Source organism: Oncorhynchus masou, chromosome 9 (genome assembly GCF_036934945.1).
Source record: "Oncorhynchus masou masou isolate Uvic2021 chromosome 9, UVic_Omas_1.1, whole genome shotgun sequence".
In the NCBI taxonomy this organism is placed as follows: domain Eukaryota; kingdom Metazoa; phylum Chordata; class Actinopteri; order Salmoniformes; family Salmonidae; genus Oncorhynchus; species Oncorhynchus masou.
In genome coordinates, this window is record NC_088220.1 from 54,506,114 (window position 1) to 54,527,096 (window position 20,983).

At 43.0% G+C, this 20,983-nt stretch overlaps 1 protein-coding gene across 4 annotated transcripts in view; it reads right to left on the reverse strand.

The window, feature by feature from the left end:
- The window catches only part of sik3 (SIK family kinase 3), a 45,315-nt gene that overhangs the window by 17,503 nt on the left and 6,829 nt on the right, over nt 1–20,983 (reverse strand). For all 4 annotated transcript variants that reach the window (XM_064974450.1, XM_064974449.1, XM_064974448.1 and 1 more), the window contains exons 2-13: nt 7,029–7,145; nt 6,738–6,801; nt 6,307–6,468; nt 6,045–6,169; nt 5,663–5,786; nt 5,428–5,546; nt 5,182–5,292; nt 4,926–5,060; nt 1,465–1,542; nt 657–766; nt 301–457; nt 1–150 (exon numbers count right to left, since the gene is read on the reverse strand). In XM_064974450.1, the coding sequence (XP_064830522.1) occupies nt 1–150; nt 301–457; nt 657–766; nt 1,465–1,542; nt 4,926–5,060; nt 5,182–5,292; nt 5,428–5,546; nt 5,663–5,786; nt 6,045–6,169; nt 6,307–6,468; nt 6,738–6,801; nt 7,029–7,145 (1,452 nt within the window). The remainder of the gene's footprint in view (nt 151–300; nt 458–656; nt 767–1,464; nt 1,543–4,925; nt 5,061–5,181; nt 5,293–5,427; nt 5,547–5,662; nt 5,787–6,044; nt 6,170–6,306; nt 6,469–6,737; nt 6,802–7,028; nt 7,146–20,983) is intronic.

The following is a 20,983-nucleotide window of genomic DNA, read 5'->3' on the forward strand; positions in this document are numbered from 1 at the left end:
AGGGTTGGCGACCAGAGGGGACTGTCCCCGTGGCCTCTTCAGTAGCTGGGCGTGCAGCTGGATGTTGGCCCCGCCATCCGAGGCCCTGCGGCCCAGGGGCCCCATGCCATTCAGCAGCTGCAGGGTGGGCGGCTGCAGCAGGGACTGCTCCTGGAGGGACAGAGAGCGGGAGGAACATCAGTTTGGCCCATACATATATAAATATACATAGACTATGTAACTATACTCTGTCATACCACACACACACACACACACACACACACACACACACACACACACACACACTTTCTGATCCCTCACCTTGTATTCCAGCTGCTGTGTGGGCTGCAGGTGTGGGTTCTGGGTGGGCATCAGTGTGTGCATGTGGCCCATGGTGGGGGGCATGGGGAAGGGGGGCTGGGGGGCCACACGGGGGAACCCAGGGGGCAGCTTCTGCAGGTCCTCCTGCATCTCCGTCCTGATAGAGAACACAGTCAGCAAGGAGATGAAAGCAAACATGTACACACACACACACACACACACACACACGTAAGTACACACACACACAATGATAAAAGACAACCAGACAAACAGCCAGACAGACGGCAAGACAGAGAGACAGACCAACGGCCAGACAAACGGCAAGACAGACAGGAGAGACAAGGTGAATACAGTACCTGGGGTCTGGGACGCCCACAGTGTGACGCCTCATGGACAGGTAGCGAGCCATGGCCTCTGGAGACGGCTCCTCTGCGTCATCACTGTCCAGGGCCATGTTTCCGTCCGGCTACACAGCAAAGGACAAACAATATCTGTATGTGTAACAATGCATTCATTTGTGTATGTGGTATGCCAGTGTGTATCTGAGTAATTCAGAGTTGGATTTATGTGAATCACAGGGTTATATTAGTGTAGGATCCCACAAAACAACACAATTGCTGTGCAGTCTAGATAACAAGTTTTAAATTCCTACTTAAAAAGGCCAGTGCAGTTTTATATATTTCCTCACTATGAGGTTGGAATAATACTGTGAAATTGTGGAAATGATGATGCTGTCCTTTTAGTGTAAGAGCTGTTTGAAAAGCACGCCTGAAATCTCTGCCTGTTTAGGTGTGATGGAGTTCTGGCCTGCCTGGTAAATTAGCTAATAGACCAATAAGATAGAGAGTCCCAAATGTCACTGCCAACAACAGCTAGTTTAGACTCCAGTCCAAGCAAAATTCTTGCTTGAGAAATTGCTCATTGCTAAAAAGCTATTTGTGTTTCTTTTTGACTATTTAATTGAAAACAAATCGCAGTATGGTACTTAAATTGTTACCCAGAAATGATTTTGTATCGAGATAAAAAAATAAAAAAAAAACATCTTGGACTTTAAAGATGTGTATAATAATCTTACAGCGACCATAGCAAACAGGCCACCATGTCAGTGTCACTAGAGCAGCTGCATCGCAGGATTGTGAAATGGATGTGGGTGGACTCACTAACCTCAACGATCTGGTTCTCTGGGTTGATCAGCTGGACGTGAGGGACATTCATGCTAACGGGATTACCCTGCTGATCCGTCTGCAGGAAAAAGACACGCGCACACACAAACACGTACACACACACACAGCTAAGGTCACTCCATGATCAAACCTGATTGGCTAGCGATCTGCTCTGGCCTGCTGATAGGGGGATGTGGGTCACTCTGTTCACCTCAACATAACGGATGGTGTGAGCATGGTGAAGTTAATTACACTTTGGATGGTGTATCAATACACCTGGTCACTACAAAGATACAGGCGTCCTTCCTAACTCAGTTGTCGGAGAGGAAGGAAACCTCTCAGGGATTTCACCTAGATGCCAATGGTGACTTTAAAACAGTTAAGAGTTTAATGGCTGTGATAGGAGAAAACTGAGGATGGATCAACAACATTGTAGTTACTCCAAAATACTAACCTAACTGACAGAGTGAAAAGAAGGAAGCCTGTGCAGAATAAAAAATATTCCAAAGCATGTATTGTATTTGCAACAAGGCACTAAAGTAATATTGCAAAACATGTGGCAAAGCAATTCACCTTTTGTCTTGAATACAAAGTGTTATGTTTAGGGCAAATCCAATACAACACATTACTAAGTATCACTCTTCATATTTTCATGCATAGGGTTGGCTGCATCATGTTATGGGCATGCTTGTATTCGTAAAGAACTGGGAATAAAAAATGTTTTTTGAAAGAAAATTTTTGAAAAAAAGAATGGAGCTAAGCACAGGCAAAATCCTAGAGTAAAACCTGGCTCAGTCTGTTTTCTACCAGACACGAATTTACCTTCCGGAAGGATAATAACCCCAAACACAAGGCCAAATCTACACTGGAGTTGCTAACCAAGAAGACAGTGAATGTTCCTGAGTGGCCGAGTTACAGTTTTGACAGATCTGCTTGAAAACCTATGGTAAGACCTAAAAATGGTTGTCTAGCCATGATCATTAGCCAATGTGACAGAGCTTGAGGAATTTATTTTAAAGAATAAATTGGCAAATGTTGCACTATCCAGGTGTCAGGTGTGGAAAGCTCTTAATGATTTACCCAGAAAGACTCACAACTGCCAAAGGTCGTTCTAACATGTATTGACTCAGGGGGATTGAATAGTTTTTTTCCAATATACACTGCTCAAAAAAATAGGGAACACTAAAATAACACATCCTAGATCTGAATGAATTAAATATTCTTATTAAATACTTTTTTCTTTACATAGTTGAATGTGCTGACAACAAAATCACACACAAATTATCAATGGAAATCTAATTTTGTCAACCCATGGAGGTATGGATTTGGAGTCACGCTCAAAATTAAAAGTGGAAAACCACACTACAGGCGGTTCCAACTTTGATGTAATGTCTTTAAAACAAGTCAAAATGAGGCTCAGTATTGTGTGTGGCCTCCACATGCCTGTATAACCTTTGATTTCACAGAAGTGTGATTGACTTGGAGCTACATTGTGTTCCCTTTATTTTTTTGAGCAGTGTATTTAACTAGGCAAGTCAGTTAAGAACAAATTATTATTTACAATGACGGCCTAGGAACAGTGGGTTAACGGCCTTGTTCAGGTGCAGAACATCAGATTTTTTTCTGTATCTAATCAAGATACATTAGTGTTCGTTATTTATGATTATTGTATTTATTTTTACCAATGTTAGAATTTTGTGTAAATCATTGACAAAAAATTACAATTAAATCCATTTGAATTTCACTTTGTAACACCAAAATGTGGAAAAAGTCAAGGGGTGTGAATAGTTTCTGAATACATACATTTTACGTACGAGTGGTCCCAGGAATCAAACCCACTATCCTGGTGTTGCAACTGCCATGCTCTACCAACTGAGCTACAGAGGACCACTAAAGTACTAAAGTCCCTCTAGGATTGCAATTATAATTTTTTAAATTCAACAATGGCCCGCATATTATGCGAGGGCTTACACACTTTACCAATCAACACACTATTTCCACATAAAACAGTCAAATCATCTGAATATTTTGCCATAAAACTGACCTATCACCTCAGTACAAAGAGGGCTTGCAATTTAAACCAATCACCCGCAGTACAAAAAGAGGGCTTGCAATTTAAACCAATCGCCGCAGTACAAAGAGGGCTTGCAATTTAAACCAATCACCCGCAGTACAAAAAGAGGGCTTGCAATTTAAACCAATCGCCGCAGTACAAAGAGGGCTTGCAATTTAAAACAATCACCGCAGTACAAAATGAGGGCTTGCAATTTAAAACAATCACCGCAGTACAAAGAGGGCTTGCAATTTAAAACAATCACCGCAGTACAAAGAGGGCTTGCAATTTAAAACAATCACCGCAGTACAAAATGAGGGCTTGCAATTTAAAACAATCACCGCAGTACAAAGAGGGCTTGCAATTTAAAACAATCACCGCAGTACAAAGAGGGCTTGCAATTTAAACCAATCACCGCATAATATGGTTCAATCAAGCTACACGTCAAACTTTTCCTCATCAAATCGGACAAAATCATTGCATGTTGCCATCCAAAATGTCAGAATTGCCGCAGCAAAATCAAGCATTTTTGCCTGCATATATCACAAAAAAACATAAATATCTTGTTACTGTAAAGCACTAATCTCTAAACGACTAAATTAATAAACTACTAACCTCTTCCATAGACTAAACAAGTGTAAGCTCTGAACAGGTTTAGTTAAATAGGCAAACAATTGGGCTTGACCTGTAACGTTGTCGGTAGTAAAGCAGCTAATGCCGCTTGTTCCGTTCTCCGGTTGGCATTTGATTAAACTGCAGTATTTTTATTTTTATTTTTTTACCTTTAACTAGGCAAGTCAGTTAAAAACATATTAACAATGATGCCTACATGGGCCAAACCCGGACGAGGCTGGGCCAATTGTGCGCTGCCCTATGGGACTCCCAATCACGGCCGGTTGTGATATAGACGGTACTAGTGCTGCAAGGTACTAGTGCTGCAGTGACGCCTCAAGCACTGAGATGCTGTGCCTTAGACCGCTGCGCCAATTTGGGAGCCCAAGCCTTCTACTCAGTTCCTTCGTTGTCAAAGACAACTATCAAATTTAGCTAAAACATCACTCTTTCCTTTGAATGGCTCTGATGTTAGTGATGTGTCCTTGGCTGCAACGAGACGTTTCCATTCCTCTCTTGTAGGCTTCATCATTCACTGAAGTACAAAGGGATCTGAGGTAAAGGAGTGACTACCGGAGAAATGCACGAAAGTGAACCGACGGAAGGGAGAAATACAAAAATACTATTTATCTTAGGCCAGTTTTAGGCCAGTTTGCTCCACAAGTTATATACCTCTAACCCCCAAAAAGACACCTAATTGTATAACTAAACCATGATATGGTATCCGTTCCATATAATCTTAGTAACCAATCAAATCAGATTCCTTAGAATCTGTAGATCCGAGGGGCAAAGGTTACCTGTACAGCGTTGAGAGGGTAGCCAATGGGGCGGGGTGTGGGCGGGGCCACGCGCAGGGTCTTGTGTTTCTTCAGGCGGTCAGAGAGAAGGCTGTAGATGGCGCTGTAGTGATCGTATGCATCAGTGTGCAGAGACTGGAGAGAACGGGCGAGAGAGGGTTGAAACAAGACAACCGTTAGCCATATGCATTTCATAGCGTTTGTCTACTGCAACAATCTTGTGTCTAGTGTGTGTGTGTGTGTGTATTGGTCCCACTTGGAGTGTGCGCTCGCGGTCCAGTCCCATCTCAGACATGGCCATCAGCACCTGCTCGTTGATGAGCTCTGTCTCCCGCTCAGACTTCACCTGCTCACATTCCACTATCAACTGAGAGAGGAGGGACAGAAATTCCATTAAAACATTGGGTCCATTCTTCATTGAAATCAAAGACAATGATGGGTCAGAGCAGTCTTGTCAGATCATCCAAAAGCAGCTCGATGGACCCAGAGTTCGGGAACTCACCCTCTCAAACTCTGGGTCGGGGTCTCCCTGCTTCATCCACTTGTTCTTACAGATCTGCTCCATGGAGAGGCGCCTACTGGGCTCCAGCACCAGCATGTGTCGGATCAGGTACTCACAGTCTGTCAGAGAGAACACGGCGTCAGAAGAGCAACACAACTCACAGCAGCCAGTCAGACCCCGTAGAAGACACCATTGTTTCAACTTGCAAGGTACTAGTGCTGGCATCGGGTCTCACCAGTGGACATGAAGAAGGGGATGCGGAACTTCCCGCTCAGCACCCGGGCCCTCAGGTTCTGGAGGGTGCTGCCGTCAAACGGCAAGGCTCCACACACCAGAACATATAGCACCACGCCCAAACTCTACACACAGACAGACAGACAGACAGACAGACAGAGAGAGAGAGAGAGAGGATGAGGAGGAGTAATCCCTCATAAGTGAGACTCTCCACCCTTTTCCAAAAGTGGGCATAGACACACTCCCTGTTGGATTTGAAAGCACTGGATTGGGGTGTAAGTATGGGCTGGAAGGAATGTCGACCAATGTTAAATCTATGCTGGGAAGTTTGAACTGGGACGTAGCCACAGTCCAGTGTAGGCTATGAAGAGTAGGACACTGACCCAGATGTCCACTTTGGGTCCGTCGTATTCCTTCCCTTCAAAGAGCTCTGGGGCAGCATAGGGAGGACTCCCACACCAGGTCTTTAGTAGCTGGCCTCTGGAGAACAGGTTACTGAAGCCAAAGTCTACCATGGACAGAGGAGGGAAGTTCAAAAAAAGAGAGGAGGGAAAAAAAGAGGAGATAAGCGAGGGGGGGAAATCAACCTTCTCTTCCCGTGATCTACCCCAAACATACTCCTAGAAATCAAGTGAAAAACTATACCGGCAATCTTGATGTTGAGGTTGTGGTCCAGGAGCAGGTTTTCGGCCTTCAGGTCTCGGTGGACGATGTTGCGGCAGTGGCAGAAGTGGACGGCCGCCACGATCTGCTTGAACTTCCGCCTCGCGTCCTTCTCCGCCATCCTGCCGTGGGCCACCAGGTGGTCTGAACACAGACAGGCGAGAGGCCAAAGTTCAAATTCAGTTCATTTGCCTTTTACAGGGGTTTTGCTTTGCATTTCCCCGAGATCCACCACTTCACATCACATTGAAACAATGACGACGTCAAACCCAGGATCACAGACAAACAGATCGTCACTAGTCAGAGCCATTGACATAGGTAGTAAACCATACAATTGTGCACAAGTGGAGAGGTCAAATGTGACTATGTGAACATACAAAAAGACAATGGCTCACTACAAAAGACAAACTTACCAAAAATCTCCCCTCCACTGGCATATTCTGTTACCAGGTAGATCATCCTCTCGGTCTCCATTACCTGATGAGAGAGACAGACATTTGCATTGACAATATAACCGCTGCAGTCAACATCACTAAACATACGGCATCAGCAGTGTGGATCCGGTTTAGGGTGAAGTTGCCTGCAGACACTGATCTTGGGTCAGATTTGCATTCTCCATACAAACGGTTAAGGTTATGGTTGTGGGAAGGAATCCTAAATCTGTACTTAGAGCAAACTCCACCCCAGAGCTGTGATCTACTGACCTGGTAGAGACGAATGATGTGAGGGTGCCTCAGCATCTTCATGATCTGCACCTCCCTGAAGATCTTCTTCAGGTTCTCATCGTCCAGCTGGGTCTTGTCCACTATTTTGATGGCCACCTGAACAGAGACAGAAAGACAATGGAGTGGGAGTTAGTACAAGATATCTATTGAACCATTTCAAGCAAACCAAAACTATTTGAGCAAAATGACTCATCAATGAGTGACCATACTCGACTCGACATACTCAACAGGAGGTCAAAGTCAGAGCACTGATCAGGGACACAGTGGCACCCTATTCCCTATTGACTGCACTAAAGTTAGTGCACTGTTTCGGTAGTAGGGTGCCATTTGGAACTCAGCCAAGGCTAGCTTTATCAAGCAGAAATTTGCTTCCTGCAACACAAGCTTTAAAAAGTTCTGGGACACTGTAAAGTTCATTGAGAATAAGAACACCTCCTCCCAGCTGCCCACTGCACTGAGGATAGGAAACTCTGTCACCACCGATAAATCCACTATAATTGAGAATTTCAAAAAGCATTTTTTTCTATGGCTGGCCATGCTTTCCACTTGGCTACTCCTACCCCGGTCAACAGCACTGTACCCCCAACAGCAACTCGCCCAAGCCTTCCCCATTTCTCTTTCTCCCAAATCCAGTTAGCTAATGTTCTGAAAGAGCTGCAAAATCTGAACCCCTATAAATCAGCCGTGCTAGACAATCTGGACCTTTTCTTTCTAAAAATTATGTGCCAAAATTGTTGCAACCCCTATTACTAGCCTGTTCAACCTATCATTTGTGTCGTCTGAGATGCCCAAAGATTGGAAAGCAGCTGCGGTCATCCCCCTCTTCAAAGGGGGGGGACACTCTTGACCCAAACTGCTACAGACCTATATCTATCCTACCCTGCCTTTCTAAGGTCTTCGAAAGCCAAGTCAACAAACAGATTACCGACCATTTCGAATCCCACTGCACCTTCTCCGCTATGCAATCTGGTTTCCGAGCTGGTCATAGGTGCACCTCAGCCACGCTCAAGGTCCTAAACAATATCTTAACCGCCATCGATAAGAAACAATACTGTGCAGCTGTATTCATTGACCTGGCCAAGGCTTTCGACTCACCACATCCTCATCCTCATCAATCACCACATCCTCATCGGCAGACTCGATAGCCTTGGTTTTCAAATGATTGCCTAGCCTGGTTTCACCAACTACTTCTCTGATAGAGTTCAGTGTGTCAAATCGGAGGGCCTGTTGTCCGGGCCTCTGGCAGGCTCTATGGGGGTGCCACAGGGTTCAATTCTTGGGCCAACTCTCTTCTCTGTGTACATCAATGAAGTTGTTCTTGCTGCCGATGAGTCTCTGATCCACCTCTACGCAGACGACACCGTTCTGTATACTTCTGGCCCTTCTTTGGACACTGTGTTAACTAACCCTCCAGATGAGCTTCAATGCCATACAACTCTCCTTCCGTGGCCTCCAACTGCTCTTAAATACAAGTAAAACCAAATGCATGCTTTTCAGCCGATCGCTGCCCGCACCTGCCCGCCCGTCCAGCATCACTACTCTGGACGGTTCTGACTTAGAATATGTGGACGACTACAAATACCTAGGTGTCTGGTTAGACTGTAAACTCTCCTTCCAGACTCACATTAAACATCTCCAATCCAAAGTTAAATCTAGAATTGGCTTCCTATTTCGCAACAAAGCATCCTTCACGCATGCTGCCAAACATACCTTCGTAAAACCACTAGGCTACCCTGCCGCCCCATCTTGGCCAGGTCGCAATTGCAAATGAGAACTTGTTCTCAACTTGCCTACCTGGTTAAATAAAGGTGAATTAAAAATAAATAAAATAAATTCATATCAGATAATCAGATACTTCCTTTGGCTTAGATAAAGAACCACAGAAACACCAACACGGGGACAAAGAAAGCAAATATTCCCACCTCTCTCATCTCACACCATCCGCAAAAGCCAGGGAATTTGCCTTATAGGTTCGAGGAATTAGCCTAACATGTTCATCATATAATAAATAAGACACGGGTTTTATAAATAGCCTCGCGCCTGTCAAAGACCCAAGGAGGGGCGCACGCCTACAACTAAGCTGAGCCCCCCAGCTAACCTGACATTGACAGAGACCTTAGGGGAGGGGTTAACTAACATAATGACACTGAAATAACAGGTCAGCGTATACAATCCAGGGGTGTCAAACTCAATTCTTTGAGGGCTACAGCACCTTCAGAAAGTATTCACGCCCCTCGACTTTTTCCACATCTTGTTTTGTTACAGCCTGATTTTAAATTGAATTAAATACCCCACAATGTCAAAGTGGAATTATGTTTTTCAAAATTAATAAAAAATGAAAATGTCTTGAGTCAATAAGTATTGCACCACTTTGTTCTGGCAAGCCTGAATAAGTGCAGGAATAATAATGTCCTTAGTGATGCACATAATAAGTTGCATGGACTCACTCTTTGTGCAACATGATTTTTTAATGACTACCTCATCTCTGTATCCCACACATACAGATAATTGTAAGGTCCCTCAGGCGAGCAGTGGATTTCAAACACAGATTCAACCACAAAGACCAGGGAGGTTTTCCAACGCCTCACAAAGAATGGCACCTAATTGGTAGATGGGTAAAAAAAAAAAAAAATAATCTTGAAAGCAGACATTGAATATCCCTTTGAGCATGGTGAAGTTATTAATTACACTTTCGATGTTGTACCAATACACCCAGTTACCACAAAGATACAGGCATTCTTCCCAAATCAGTTGCCGGAGAGGATTTCAGGGATTTCACCATGAGGTCAATGGTGACTTTCAAACAGTTTGAGTTGAACGGCTGTGATAGGAGAAAACTGAAGAAGGATCAACGACATTGTAGTTAGTCCACAATACGAACCTAAATGGGAGTGAAAAGAAAGAAGCCTGTACAGAATAACAAATATTCCAAAACATGTGTCCTGTTTGCAATTAGGCATATGAGGGTGCAGTCAGATACCCAGTGGGTTGGGCGATTCGTTTCTCAATCATTTTGAAAAAAATGTGTACCTAACTGGAAATCAACCAATTCCCCATCGTTAACACAATGGAAAGGTCAAATGCTTTATTATCTAAATGTTGAAAGTGTGTGTGGGCAACAGAGAGAAACAACATGGTGCAGTTTGAGGCCATGTGGCAGAGTGTTGCTGGTACTGGAGATGGTGCTGTGATCAGGTGGTTCTGGGCAGAGTTGATGTTGTGGATGTTTGTGTGCATCTGTATGTTGTCGTTTGTATGTTTTGTATTGTTTTTTTTTTAAAACACACACACGTAATACTGCAAAAAAAAACATTTCACAGCAATTACATTTTTTGCCCTGAATACAAAGCATGATGTTTGGGGCAAATCCAATACAACACATTACTGAGTACCACTCTCCATATTTTCAAGCATAGTGGTGGCTCCATCATGTTATGGGTATGCTTGTAATCGTTAAGAACTGCAGAGTTTTTCAGGATAAAAAATAAACAGATGGAGCTAAGCACAGGACAAATCCTAGAGGAAAACCTGGCTCAGTCTGCTTTCCACCAGACAATGGGAACACAAGGCCACATCTACAACGGAGTTGCTTACCAAGATGACAGTGAATGTTTGTCTAGGAATGATCAATAATCAACTTGACAGAGCTTGAATAATTTTGAAAAGAATAACAGACACATATTGGAGAATCCAGGTGTGCAAAGCTCTTAGACTTACCAAGAAAGACTTACAGCTGTAATCGCTGTGTATTGTCTCAGGGGTGTGAATACTTATGTAAATGTATTTCATTTTCAATACATTTGAAAACAATTTTAAAAACATATTTTCACTTTGTAATTAAAGGGTATTGTGTGTAGATGGGTGAGAATGTTTTTATCCATTTTGAATTCAGGCTGTAACACAACAAAATGTGGAATAAGTCAAGGGGTATGAATACTTTGTGAAGGCACTGTGTGTTTTTGCTTGTTTTTGTTATTTCCTTTTGTGTCTAATGAAGACATAGACAACCAGGTGAAGAGTTCCTAACTAATCAATTACCTTAAATGTATCAATCAAGTACAAGGGAGGTGGGAAACCTCGCAAACACACGACCCTCCAGCAATTGAGTTTGATACCTTGCTGATCTAATCAATTTCCGACGGCGCTATCTTTTACCACTAACTGTGACGTGTCAGCTCGACGTCAGGTTTTAGGTTAATGAATAAATTAGCTTAACAGTGTAATGCGATGGTCTGTCAAGAATGAGACGAAAACCTGCTCTCTAAACATCCTTGTGAGCTGGCTTCACATTCTGGGAATAGTGGTAATATCTGATGCTACTCTTCCCCTCTCTGTTCTTGGCCGAGATAATAGAATGGGGCCATCTGAGAGCAAGCTGCGGGCCCATTTCCGGCTAGCGGACAGGAAAAGGAAGAGCCAGGCACATGGTGTTCCAGCACCCCTCCACCCCATTGTGGGTACGAGGCCCAGCATCTGGAGCAGGGACACACTTGAAAAACACACACACAATACACACATTGAACACCACACCACACACAGGACGAACACCACACACACACAAACACAAATTAACACCACACACAGAATGACCACCACACTACACTCACAGTGAACACCACACACAGAATGACCACCACACTACACACACACACAGAATAACCACCACACTACACACACAATGAACACCACACACACAATGACCACACACACACACACACACAAACTGGTATTACACAGTAAAAACAGAAAAGCCCAAATGGGGGAGAAAGTTCATGGGGCATTGAGTTCACACTCCCGGTCTCACGGCGCAAATCCAAATACTTTGGGAACATCAAGTCCCTCTCCATGCAAATGGACTCAAAATAAGGAAATCGGGCCGAAATCAAAACTGGAAGAGAGAGCTACGCTGGCCTATAAAAGCTGTCGCCTGCAGGATGTTTGAGAGAACATCATTTGGCCTGATAAGCTGAGCACCAACAGAGGAGTTTGGACACACTATCATAATGACTAGCTCAACTCATTTCCTCACACACGCAATTCAGTTCAATAGCCAGTTGTAGTTGGAACTACTGGCTGGTTTATAATGTACAGTTATAGTTGCAGTAATCTACTTGGGAGGGGTGACGTGTCTGGCCTGCATTACTTTGGGAATTTTCCATTGAAAGATATGGATACAGAAGAGAGCCGGTTAAGCTGAAGTGTCACATAGCCCCCGCGATCACAAGACTGTTGACCTAACCATAGCACCACGCCACTGCTGAGACTTAGCAACCAGGAACAAAATGAACAGGAGAAAGAAATAGGTTTACCACGCCAGCAGATTATTTGGGGCAAGGCGCTCTAAACAACACGACTGTGCTGCTGACAATTACACCAACGGAATGTGGACAAGAGGACTTTTCAAGTTTCATATACAAACGACGACTGTCATCATGAATTTCCTTTCAGGCTTTATATAACAGCGGATGACCGTGGAGTTCAGAGAGTCTAATATGAAAAACTAAAAATATCAATCTGGATATCGAAGACGGATTACAAATGATGTTTAAAAAGTTACAATAGAACAAGGATGTTAACACGAAACTAAATGAAACAGACTGGTTTTGTGGATTTAGCCTTGCCTATAATGATATCATGTGGGATACACGTCACACAGTTTGCAAACAATGCAAAGAAATATACACTACCATTCAAAAGTTCTGGGTCACTTAGAAATGTCCTTGTTTTCCAGGAAAACATACATGAAATGAGTTGCAAAATGAATAGGAAATATAGTCAAGACGTTGACAAGGTTATAAATAATTATTTTTAATTGAAATAATAATTGTGTCCTTCAAACTTTGCTTTCGTCAAAGAATCCTTCATTTGTAGCAATTCCAGCCTTGCAGACCTTTGGCATTCTAGTTGTCAATTTGTTGAGGTAATCTGAAGAGATTTCACCCCATGCTTCCTGAAGCACCTTCTACAAGTTGGATTGGCTTGATGGGCACTTCTTACATACCATACGGTCAAGCTGCTCCCACAACAGCTCAATAGGGTTGAGATCCGGTGACTGTGCTGGCCACTCCATTATAGACATACCAGCTGACTGCTTCTTCCCTAAATAGTTATTGCATAGTTTGGAGTTGTGCTTTGGGTTATTGTCCCGTTGTAGGAGGAAATTGGCTCCAATTAAGTGCCATCCACAGGGTACGGCATGGCGTTGCAAAATGGAGTGATGGCTTTCCTTCGAGATGCCTTTTACCCTGTAGAAATCTCCCACTTTACCACCACCCCCAGACTACCACATTGCCTCCACCATGCTTGACAGATAGGGTCAAGCACTCCTCCAGCATATTTTCATTTTTTCTGAGTCTAATGAATGTTCTTCTTTGTAATACAAACACCTCAAACTTAGATTTGTCTGTCCATAACAGTTTTTTCCAATCTTCCTCTGTCCAGTGTTTGTGTTCTTTTGTCCGTCTTAATCTTTTATTTTTATTGGCCAGTCTGGGATACGGCTTTTTCTTTGCAGCTCTGAGGCCAGCATCCCGGAGTCGCCTCTTCTCTGTTGACGTTGAGACTGCTGTTTTTCGGGTACTATTTAATGAAGCTGCCAGTTGAGGACTTGTGAAGCATCTGTTTCTCAAACTAGACACTAATGTACTTGTCCTCTTGCTCAGTTGTGCACCAGGGCCTCCAACTCCTCATTCTATTCTGGTTAGGGCCAGTTTGCTCTGTTCTGTGAAGGGAGTAGTACACAGCATTGTATGAGATCTTCAGTTTCTTGGCAATTTCTCACATGGAATAGCCTTAATTTCTCTGAACAAGAATAGACTGACGAGTTTCAGAAGAAAAGTCTTTGTTTCTGGCCATTTTGAGCCTGTATTCGAATCCACAAGTGCTGATGCACCAGATACTCAACTAGTCAAAAGAAGGCCGGGTTAATTGCTTCTTTAATTAGCACAACAGTTTTCAGGGTTATCTAATGATCAATTAGCCTTTCAAAATGACACTTGGATTAGCTAACACAACGTGCCATTGGAACACAGGAGTGATGGTTGCTGATAATGGGCCTCTGTATGCCTACGTAGATACTCCATTAAAAAATCAGCGGTGTCCAGCTACAATTGTAATTTACAACATTAACAATGTCTACACTGTATTTCTGATCAATTCAATGTTATTTTAATGGACAAAAACAAGGACATTTCTAAGTGAGCCCAAACTTTTGAACGGTTGTGTATATATATATATATATAATTGAGTTAATAAAGCCACATGCAAACAGGCAGCTCCAAAATGCAGGCGTTTCAGCCTAGCTCAGTGCTTTCTGTGGTTGTGGGGCAGGTTAGCTGAAAATAGGAGCATTGCACCGTGATTGGCTCAGGGACACGATGTCACCCGCCTTTAAGGGTAGACATCAAGAATTTGAGCCCTTTGGGTTCTGCTATAGACTTAGATTATTAGTGCCCATCCAAGAAGGCTCAAGGTCATTGGCCACAGATAAAATTACATCAAATCACATTTATCTACAGTAGCTTTGATTGGACTGATCATGTCAACATCTACCTTTCAAAGTCTTAGCTAGCAGTCATCATCAGTTGTCATCAAGTCAAACAATCTACTGGCAAATCCTTTTAAATCCTTGTCAAATTAAGAGAAATAACGAGGATAAATTATAGATAAAACATACCGGTGCTCATTGGCCATGAAGATTACCCAACAAGTTGGAAATCGCAAATTCAACAATGAGTCGTTTGGAAGGAATCTTCCAAGCGTTGCAAAGAAACCACTAACATTAGCCTGCTATTCAATGGAATGGCTGTGATTTTCTTTTCCAGGAGTTCGTAAACGCATACGTGGCCTGGTGTGTGCTTGTTTGGCTACTGTATTGTACAGCTTTGACAGTACTACTGATAGTAGGTGGTAGAGGTCGACCGATTAAGATTTTTCAACGCCGATGTCAATTATTGGAGGACCCAAAAAAAAAGCCGATACCGATTATATCGGCCGATTCTTTTTATTTATTTATTTGTAATAATGACAACAATACTGAATGAACACTTCTATTTTAACTTAATATAATACATAAATAACATCAATTTAGCCTCAAATAAATAATGAAACAGGTTCAATTTGGTTTAAATAATGCAAAAACAAAGTGTTGGAGAAGAAAGCAAAAGTGCAATATGTGCCATGTAAAAAAGCTAAAGTTTAAGTTCCTTGCTCAGAACATGAGAACATATGAAAGCTGGTGGTTCCTTTTAACATGAGTCCTCAATATCCCCAGGTAAGAAGTTTTAGGTTGTAGTTATTATAGGAATTATAGGACTATTTCTCTCTATACCATTTGTATTTCATATACCTTTGACTATTGGATGTTCTTATAGGCACTTTATTATTGCCAGTGTAACAGTATAGCTTCCGTCCCCCTCCTCGCCCCTACCTGGGCTCGAACTAGGAACACGTCGAAAACAGCCACCCTCGAAGCATCGTTATCCATTGCTTCACAAATTCCACGGCCCTTGCAGAGCAAGGGGAACAACTACATCAAGGTCTCAGAGCGAGTGCCGTCCCCGATTGAAACACTATTAGCACGCACCCCGCTAACTAGCTGGCCATTTCACATCGGTTACACCAGCCTAATCTCGGAAGTTGATAGGCTTGAAGTCATAAACAGGTCAATGCTTGAAGCACACGAAAGTGCTGTTTGAATGAATGCTTACGAGCCTGCTGCTGCCTACCACCACTCAGTCAGACTGCTCTATCAAATCATAGACTTAATTAAAACATAATGACACACAGAAATATGAGCCTTAGGTCATTAATATGGTCAAATCCGGAAACTATCATTTCGAAAACAAAACATTTATTCTTTCAGTGAAATGCAGAACCGTTCCGTATTTTATCTCACGGGTGGCAAACCTAAGTGTAAATATTGCTGTTACATTGTACAACCTTCAATGTTGTCATAATTATGTACAATTCTGGCAAATTAATTGCAGTCTTTGTTAGGAATAAATGGTCTTCACACAGTTCGCCAAGGCGGCCCAAACTGCTGCATATACCCTGCCTGCTTGCACGGAATGCAAGAGAAGTGACACAATTTCCCTAGTTAAAAGAAAGTCGTGCAAGCAGGCAATATTAACTAAATATGCAGGTTTAAAAATATATGCTTGTGTATTGACTTTAAAGAAAGGCATTTATGTTTATGGTTAGGTACACATTGGTGCAACGAGTGCTTTTTTCGCAAATGTGCTTGTTAAATCATCACCCGTTTGGAGAAGTAGGCTGTGATTCGATGAGAAATTAACAGGCACCGCACCGATTATAAGCAACGCAGGACATGCTAGATAAACTACTATCATCATCAACCATGTGTAGTTAACTAGTGAATATGTTAAGGTTGATTGTTTTTTATAAGATAAGTTTAATGCTAGCTAGCAACTTACCTTGGCTTCTTGTTGCACTCGCGTAACAGGTAGTCAGCCTGCCACGCAGGCTCCTCGTGGAGGGCAATGTAAGGCAGGTGGTTAGAGCGTTGGACTAGTAAACGGAAGGTTGCAGGATCGAATCCCCAAGCTGACAAGGTAAAAATCTGTCATTTTGCCCCTGAACAAGGCAGTTAACCTCCCCACCTAGGCCGTCATTGAAAATAAGAATGTGTTCTTAACTGACTTGCTTAGTTAAATAAAGGTTAAAAAATTCAAAATTCAAAAACGGCCACAATCGGTGTCCAAAAATGCAGATTAACGATTTTTATGAAAACTTGAAATCGGCCCTAATTAATCGGCCAGTCCGAATAATCGGTCAACCTCTAGGTGGTGGTGCTTGGCTTGCACATGCAAATTCAGCACACACAATATTCTATAATAGAAGTGTCGGGACTCTGCTGTCGGGACTCTACTGTCGGGATAGCTTAATGTCGGCCCTAACAGTTTGTGGGCATTGTTTGTCACCGTTATAGTGCAATTAATGTATTGTTTGGTGGCTTTGCTGGAATGCGTCCAACATTTATTTTTTTTGCCCCACCAAGATTAACATGCTAAAAATCGCCACTGGAGATACCAAAAAGTAGGGTAACAGCAATGTTCACCCTAAACTGTGCATGTGGCACGTGCAGTAGCCCAAGACTGCCGTCCAGCTCCTGGGCAGAAATATCAGCCCACAGAGAGAAGCATGAGTTTGAACTTCACTCAACTTTCTAGAGCAGTGGTCACCAACCGGTCGATCGCAAACATTTCTGTAAAAAAATCCAACAATAAAGACTTGTGTTCCTGTTTGTGTTATTAGTCTCTGGCAGTTGACGGTAGGTGCATCCGATTCAGCTGCTCTGCGTGCCGGGTAGGTGAACTGTTGCTATTTTGAACCATTTCATGTCTCTGGAAGTACAAACGCTACCTTCCCGGCGGTCCCAGAGAGCAAATCATGTGCACTGTAGGCCTACCGCTGGCCAATCGGGTGGCTCGGATGACTGTCTGCAGTGATGTGGCAGGTATAAAAGAAAGCTACGACAAAGTTAAGACAGATTTAAAACCGTGAAGAGAGAGAGACTGTCAACAACGAGATGCTGTTTTTATGACTGAGTTCATGTTTATGTTCTTACTCAGCACTGTCAACACTTTGTATTCAACACTTTTATGAGCAATAACATGAGTATTCTTCCCATTTCCACTCTACACTACAACAAGACCTACAGCAGTAATGAATAAGCAGTGTATCTATGGGCTTGTGTTGATGTTATTATTATCTTGGGTCTTTTTTAATATCAAGGAATATTTCACTTTCTCTGTTCATAGGAGTAACAACGAAGTTATGCATGAGGCAGAAATAATGCAGTGCAACCCGAGTTTCGCCATCATATGGAAGACGGTGTCCCTTTTTGGTCAGTGTCAGTGGAGGACAGGGAGAGCGGAGGGATGTTGAGGCGGACCCTCAGTCTGCTGCTCTCCCCATCAGCTGAGACTGACCATCAGATGCAGGCACCATCAGCCCGATAAAATAAAAAGCAAATTATTTAAATGTACGCTCACTCAGCTGTGCTTCACAAGTAATACAACCACGGAGCTATAACCGGTGTGATCATATAACCTACCTCAAATTTTGAAATAGAATTGCATTGGCAGGGCAATTCAAGCAGAGCCAATATGAGGTGATAATGTATTGGGCCTATAGCTTACTGCACAAACCTCATTGCTACAGTTGGTAGAATGGCGCCAGAGAGGATGGCTGACATTTTACGTGCTCCTAACCAACTTATTTTGTTAGGGGTTTTTTCGCGTTGTTTAACTTATATTTTAACATCGAAGTGGCTGTAGTGGAGCGGGCCGAGAGTTAAGTTCCTTGGTGTCCACATCACCAACAAACTAACATGGCCCAAACACACCAAGACAGTTGTGAAGAGGGCACAACACCTTTAACACCTCAGAAGACTGAAAAGATTTGGCATCCTGACCGGTTGCATCACCGCCTGGTATGGCAACTGCTCGGCATATGACCGTAAGGCGCTACAGAGGGTAGTGCGTACGGCCCAGTACATCACTGGGGCCAAGCTTCCTGACATCAAGGACCTATATAAGGGGCAGTGTCAGAGGAAAGCCAAAAAAATGTCAAAGACGCCAATCACCCAAGTCATAGACTGTTCTCTCTGCTACCGCACGGCAAGTGGTGCCGGAGAGCTAAGTCTAGGTCCAAAAGGCTCCTTAACAGCTTCTACCACCAAGCCATAAGACTGCTGAACAATTAATCAAGTGGCCACCGGACTATTTACATTGACTGACCCCCACGCCCGCTGTTTATTATCTATGCATAGTCACTTCATCCCTACCTACGTGTACAAATTACCTCGACTAACCTGTCCCCTTGCACATCGACTCGGTACCCCCTGTATATAGCCTTGTTATTGTTATTTTGTGTTTTAATACATTTTAGGTTAAGGCTGTAAGGCAACAAAATGTGGAAAAGGTCAAAGGGTCTGAATAAATACAATTTTAATGCATTGACACGGACTACTCAGCCCGTAATGTACACAGATCTGTGCGGCATAAACAATCAGAGCTGCAGTAGGCCTATTTGTAAGTCGCTCTGGATAAGAGCGTCTGCTAAATGACTTAAATGTAATGTAAATGCCTATATGCAAATAGACCCTTGCCATATATGGATCTGTGCCACTTACTTTGAACTGGACTGTGCTTACAGCATGAGCGGTCATGAGTAGATGCACTTGTTTTGAGATGAAAGCAAGAGCTGCATGTAGCCACGTGTGCACATTTTGTTCATACCCTTTGCTAGTTTCTCTTTAATAATGGTATGGGAATAATAATGCCTTTTATTTTGTAAAGAGGATTCTTGCATCAAACACCTCCTTGTCTGAAGGACAAGCAGATAAACAGGTTAATGTCTAGCCCTGCATGTTTTTTTTTTGTTACAAAAGTCCCATGGAATGTAGGCCTACATTGAACATCACACATTGGCTGCAACTGTAGGCTGAATGATAGCTGTTCTATTTCCATGTTAAAATGTTATGGGATGAATTTTCTCCATCGTTTTTGATGGTAGGCTTACGTTATAATCAAATAGCCACAGTCACCAACATGGCCACTGTTAAAACTAACTTAAAGCAAGTACCGCCTCAGTGTTCACAGAAAATGCACGCTGGAAGTCGCACAGAATTTTCAACGTTCAAGTTTGCGCTCGGCAGACTAGAAATTTGCTCAGTGCTGAAAGAAATTTGAAGGAACATTGGCTAACAGGTGAGAGCGTTCTGCAATGAGAATAGTCCAAGTTATTTAATCTTTACTGCAGTCGGTCAGTGAGGCCCAAAGTCACATGGGCTCAGGAGCAATGCTAACCGAGAGGAGACCAAGACTCCCCCTCCCCCTACACACATATGTATTTATTTAACCTTTATTTAACTAGGCAAGTCAGTTAAGAACAAATTCTTATTTACAATGACGGCCTAAACCGGCCAAACCCGGACGACGCTGGGCCAATTGTGCACCGGGCTATGGGCCTCCCAATCACGGCTGGTTGTGATACAGCCTGGATATTCAGTGGGGCAAAAAAGTATTTAGTCAGCCACCAATTGTGCAAGTTCTCCCACTTGAAAAGATGAGAGAGGCCTGTAATTTTCATCAAAATGTACACTTCAACTATGACAGACAAAATGAGGTAAAATAAAATCCAGAAAATCACCTTGTAGGATTTGTAATTAATTTATTTGCAAATTATGGTGGAAAATAAGTATTTGGTCACCTACAAACAAGCAAGATTTCTGGCTCTCACAGCTCTCACTCTTCTTTAAGAGGCTCCTCTGTCCTCCACTCGTTACCTGTATTAAATGGCACCTGTTTGAACTTGTTATCAGTATAAAAGACACCTGTCCACAACCTCAAACAGTCACACTCCAAACTCCACTATGGCCAAGACCAAAGAGCTGTCAAAGGACACCTGAAACAAAATTGTAGACCTGCACCAGGCTGGGAAGACTGAATCTGCAATAGATAAGCAGCTTGGTTTGAAGAAATCAACTGTGGGAGCAATTATTAGGAAATGGAAGACATACAAGACCACTGATAATCTCCCTCGATCTGGGGCTCCACGCAAAATGTCACCCCGTGGGGTCAAAATGATCACAAGAACGGTGAGCAAAAATCCCAGAACCACACGGGGAGACCTAGTGAATGACCTGCAGAGAGCTGGGATCAAAGTAACAAAGCCTACCATCAGTAACACACTACGCCGCCAGGGACTCAAATCCTGCAGTGCCAGACGTGTGTCCCTGCTTAAGCCAGTACATGTCCAGGCCCGTCTGAGGTTTGCTAGAGAGCATTTGGATGATCCAGAAGAAGATTGGGAGAATTTCATATGGTCAGATGAAACCAAGATATAACTTTTCGGTAAAAACTCAACTCGTCGTGTTTGGAGGACAAAGAATGCTGAGTTGCATCCAA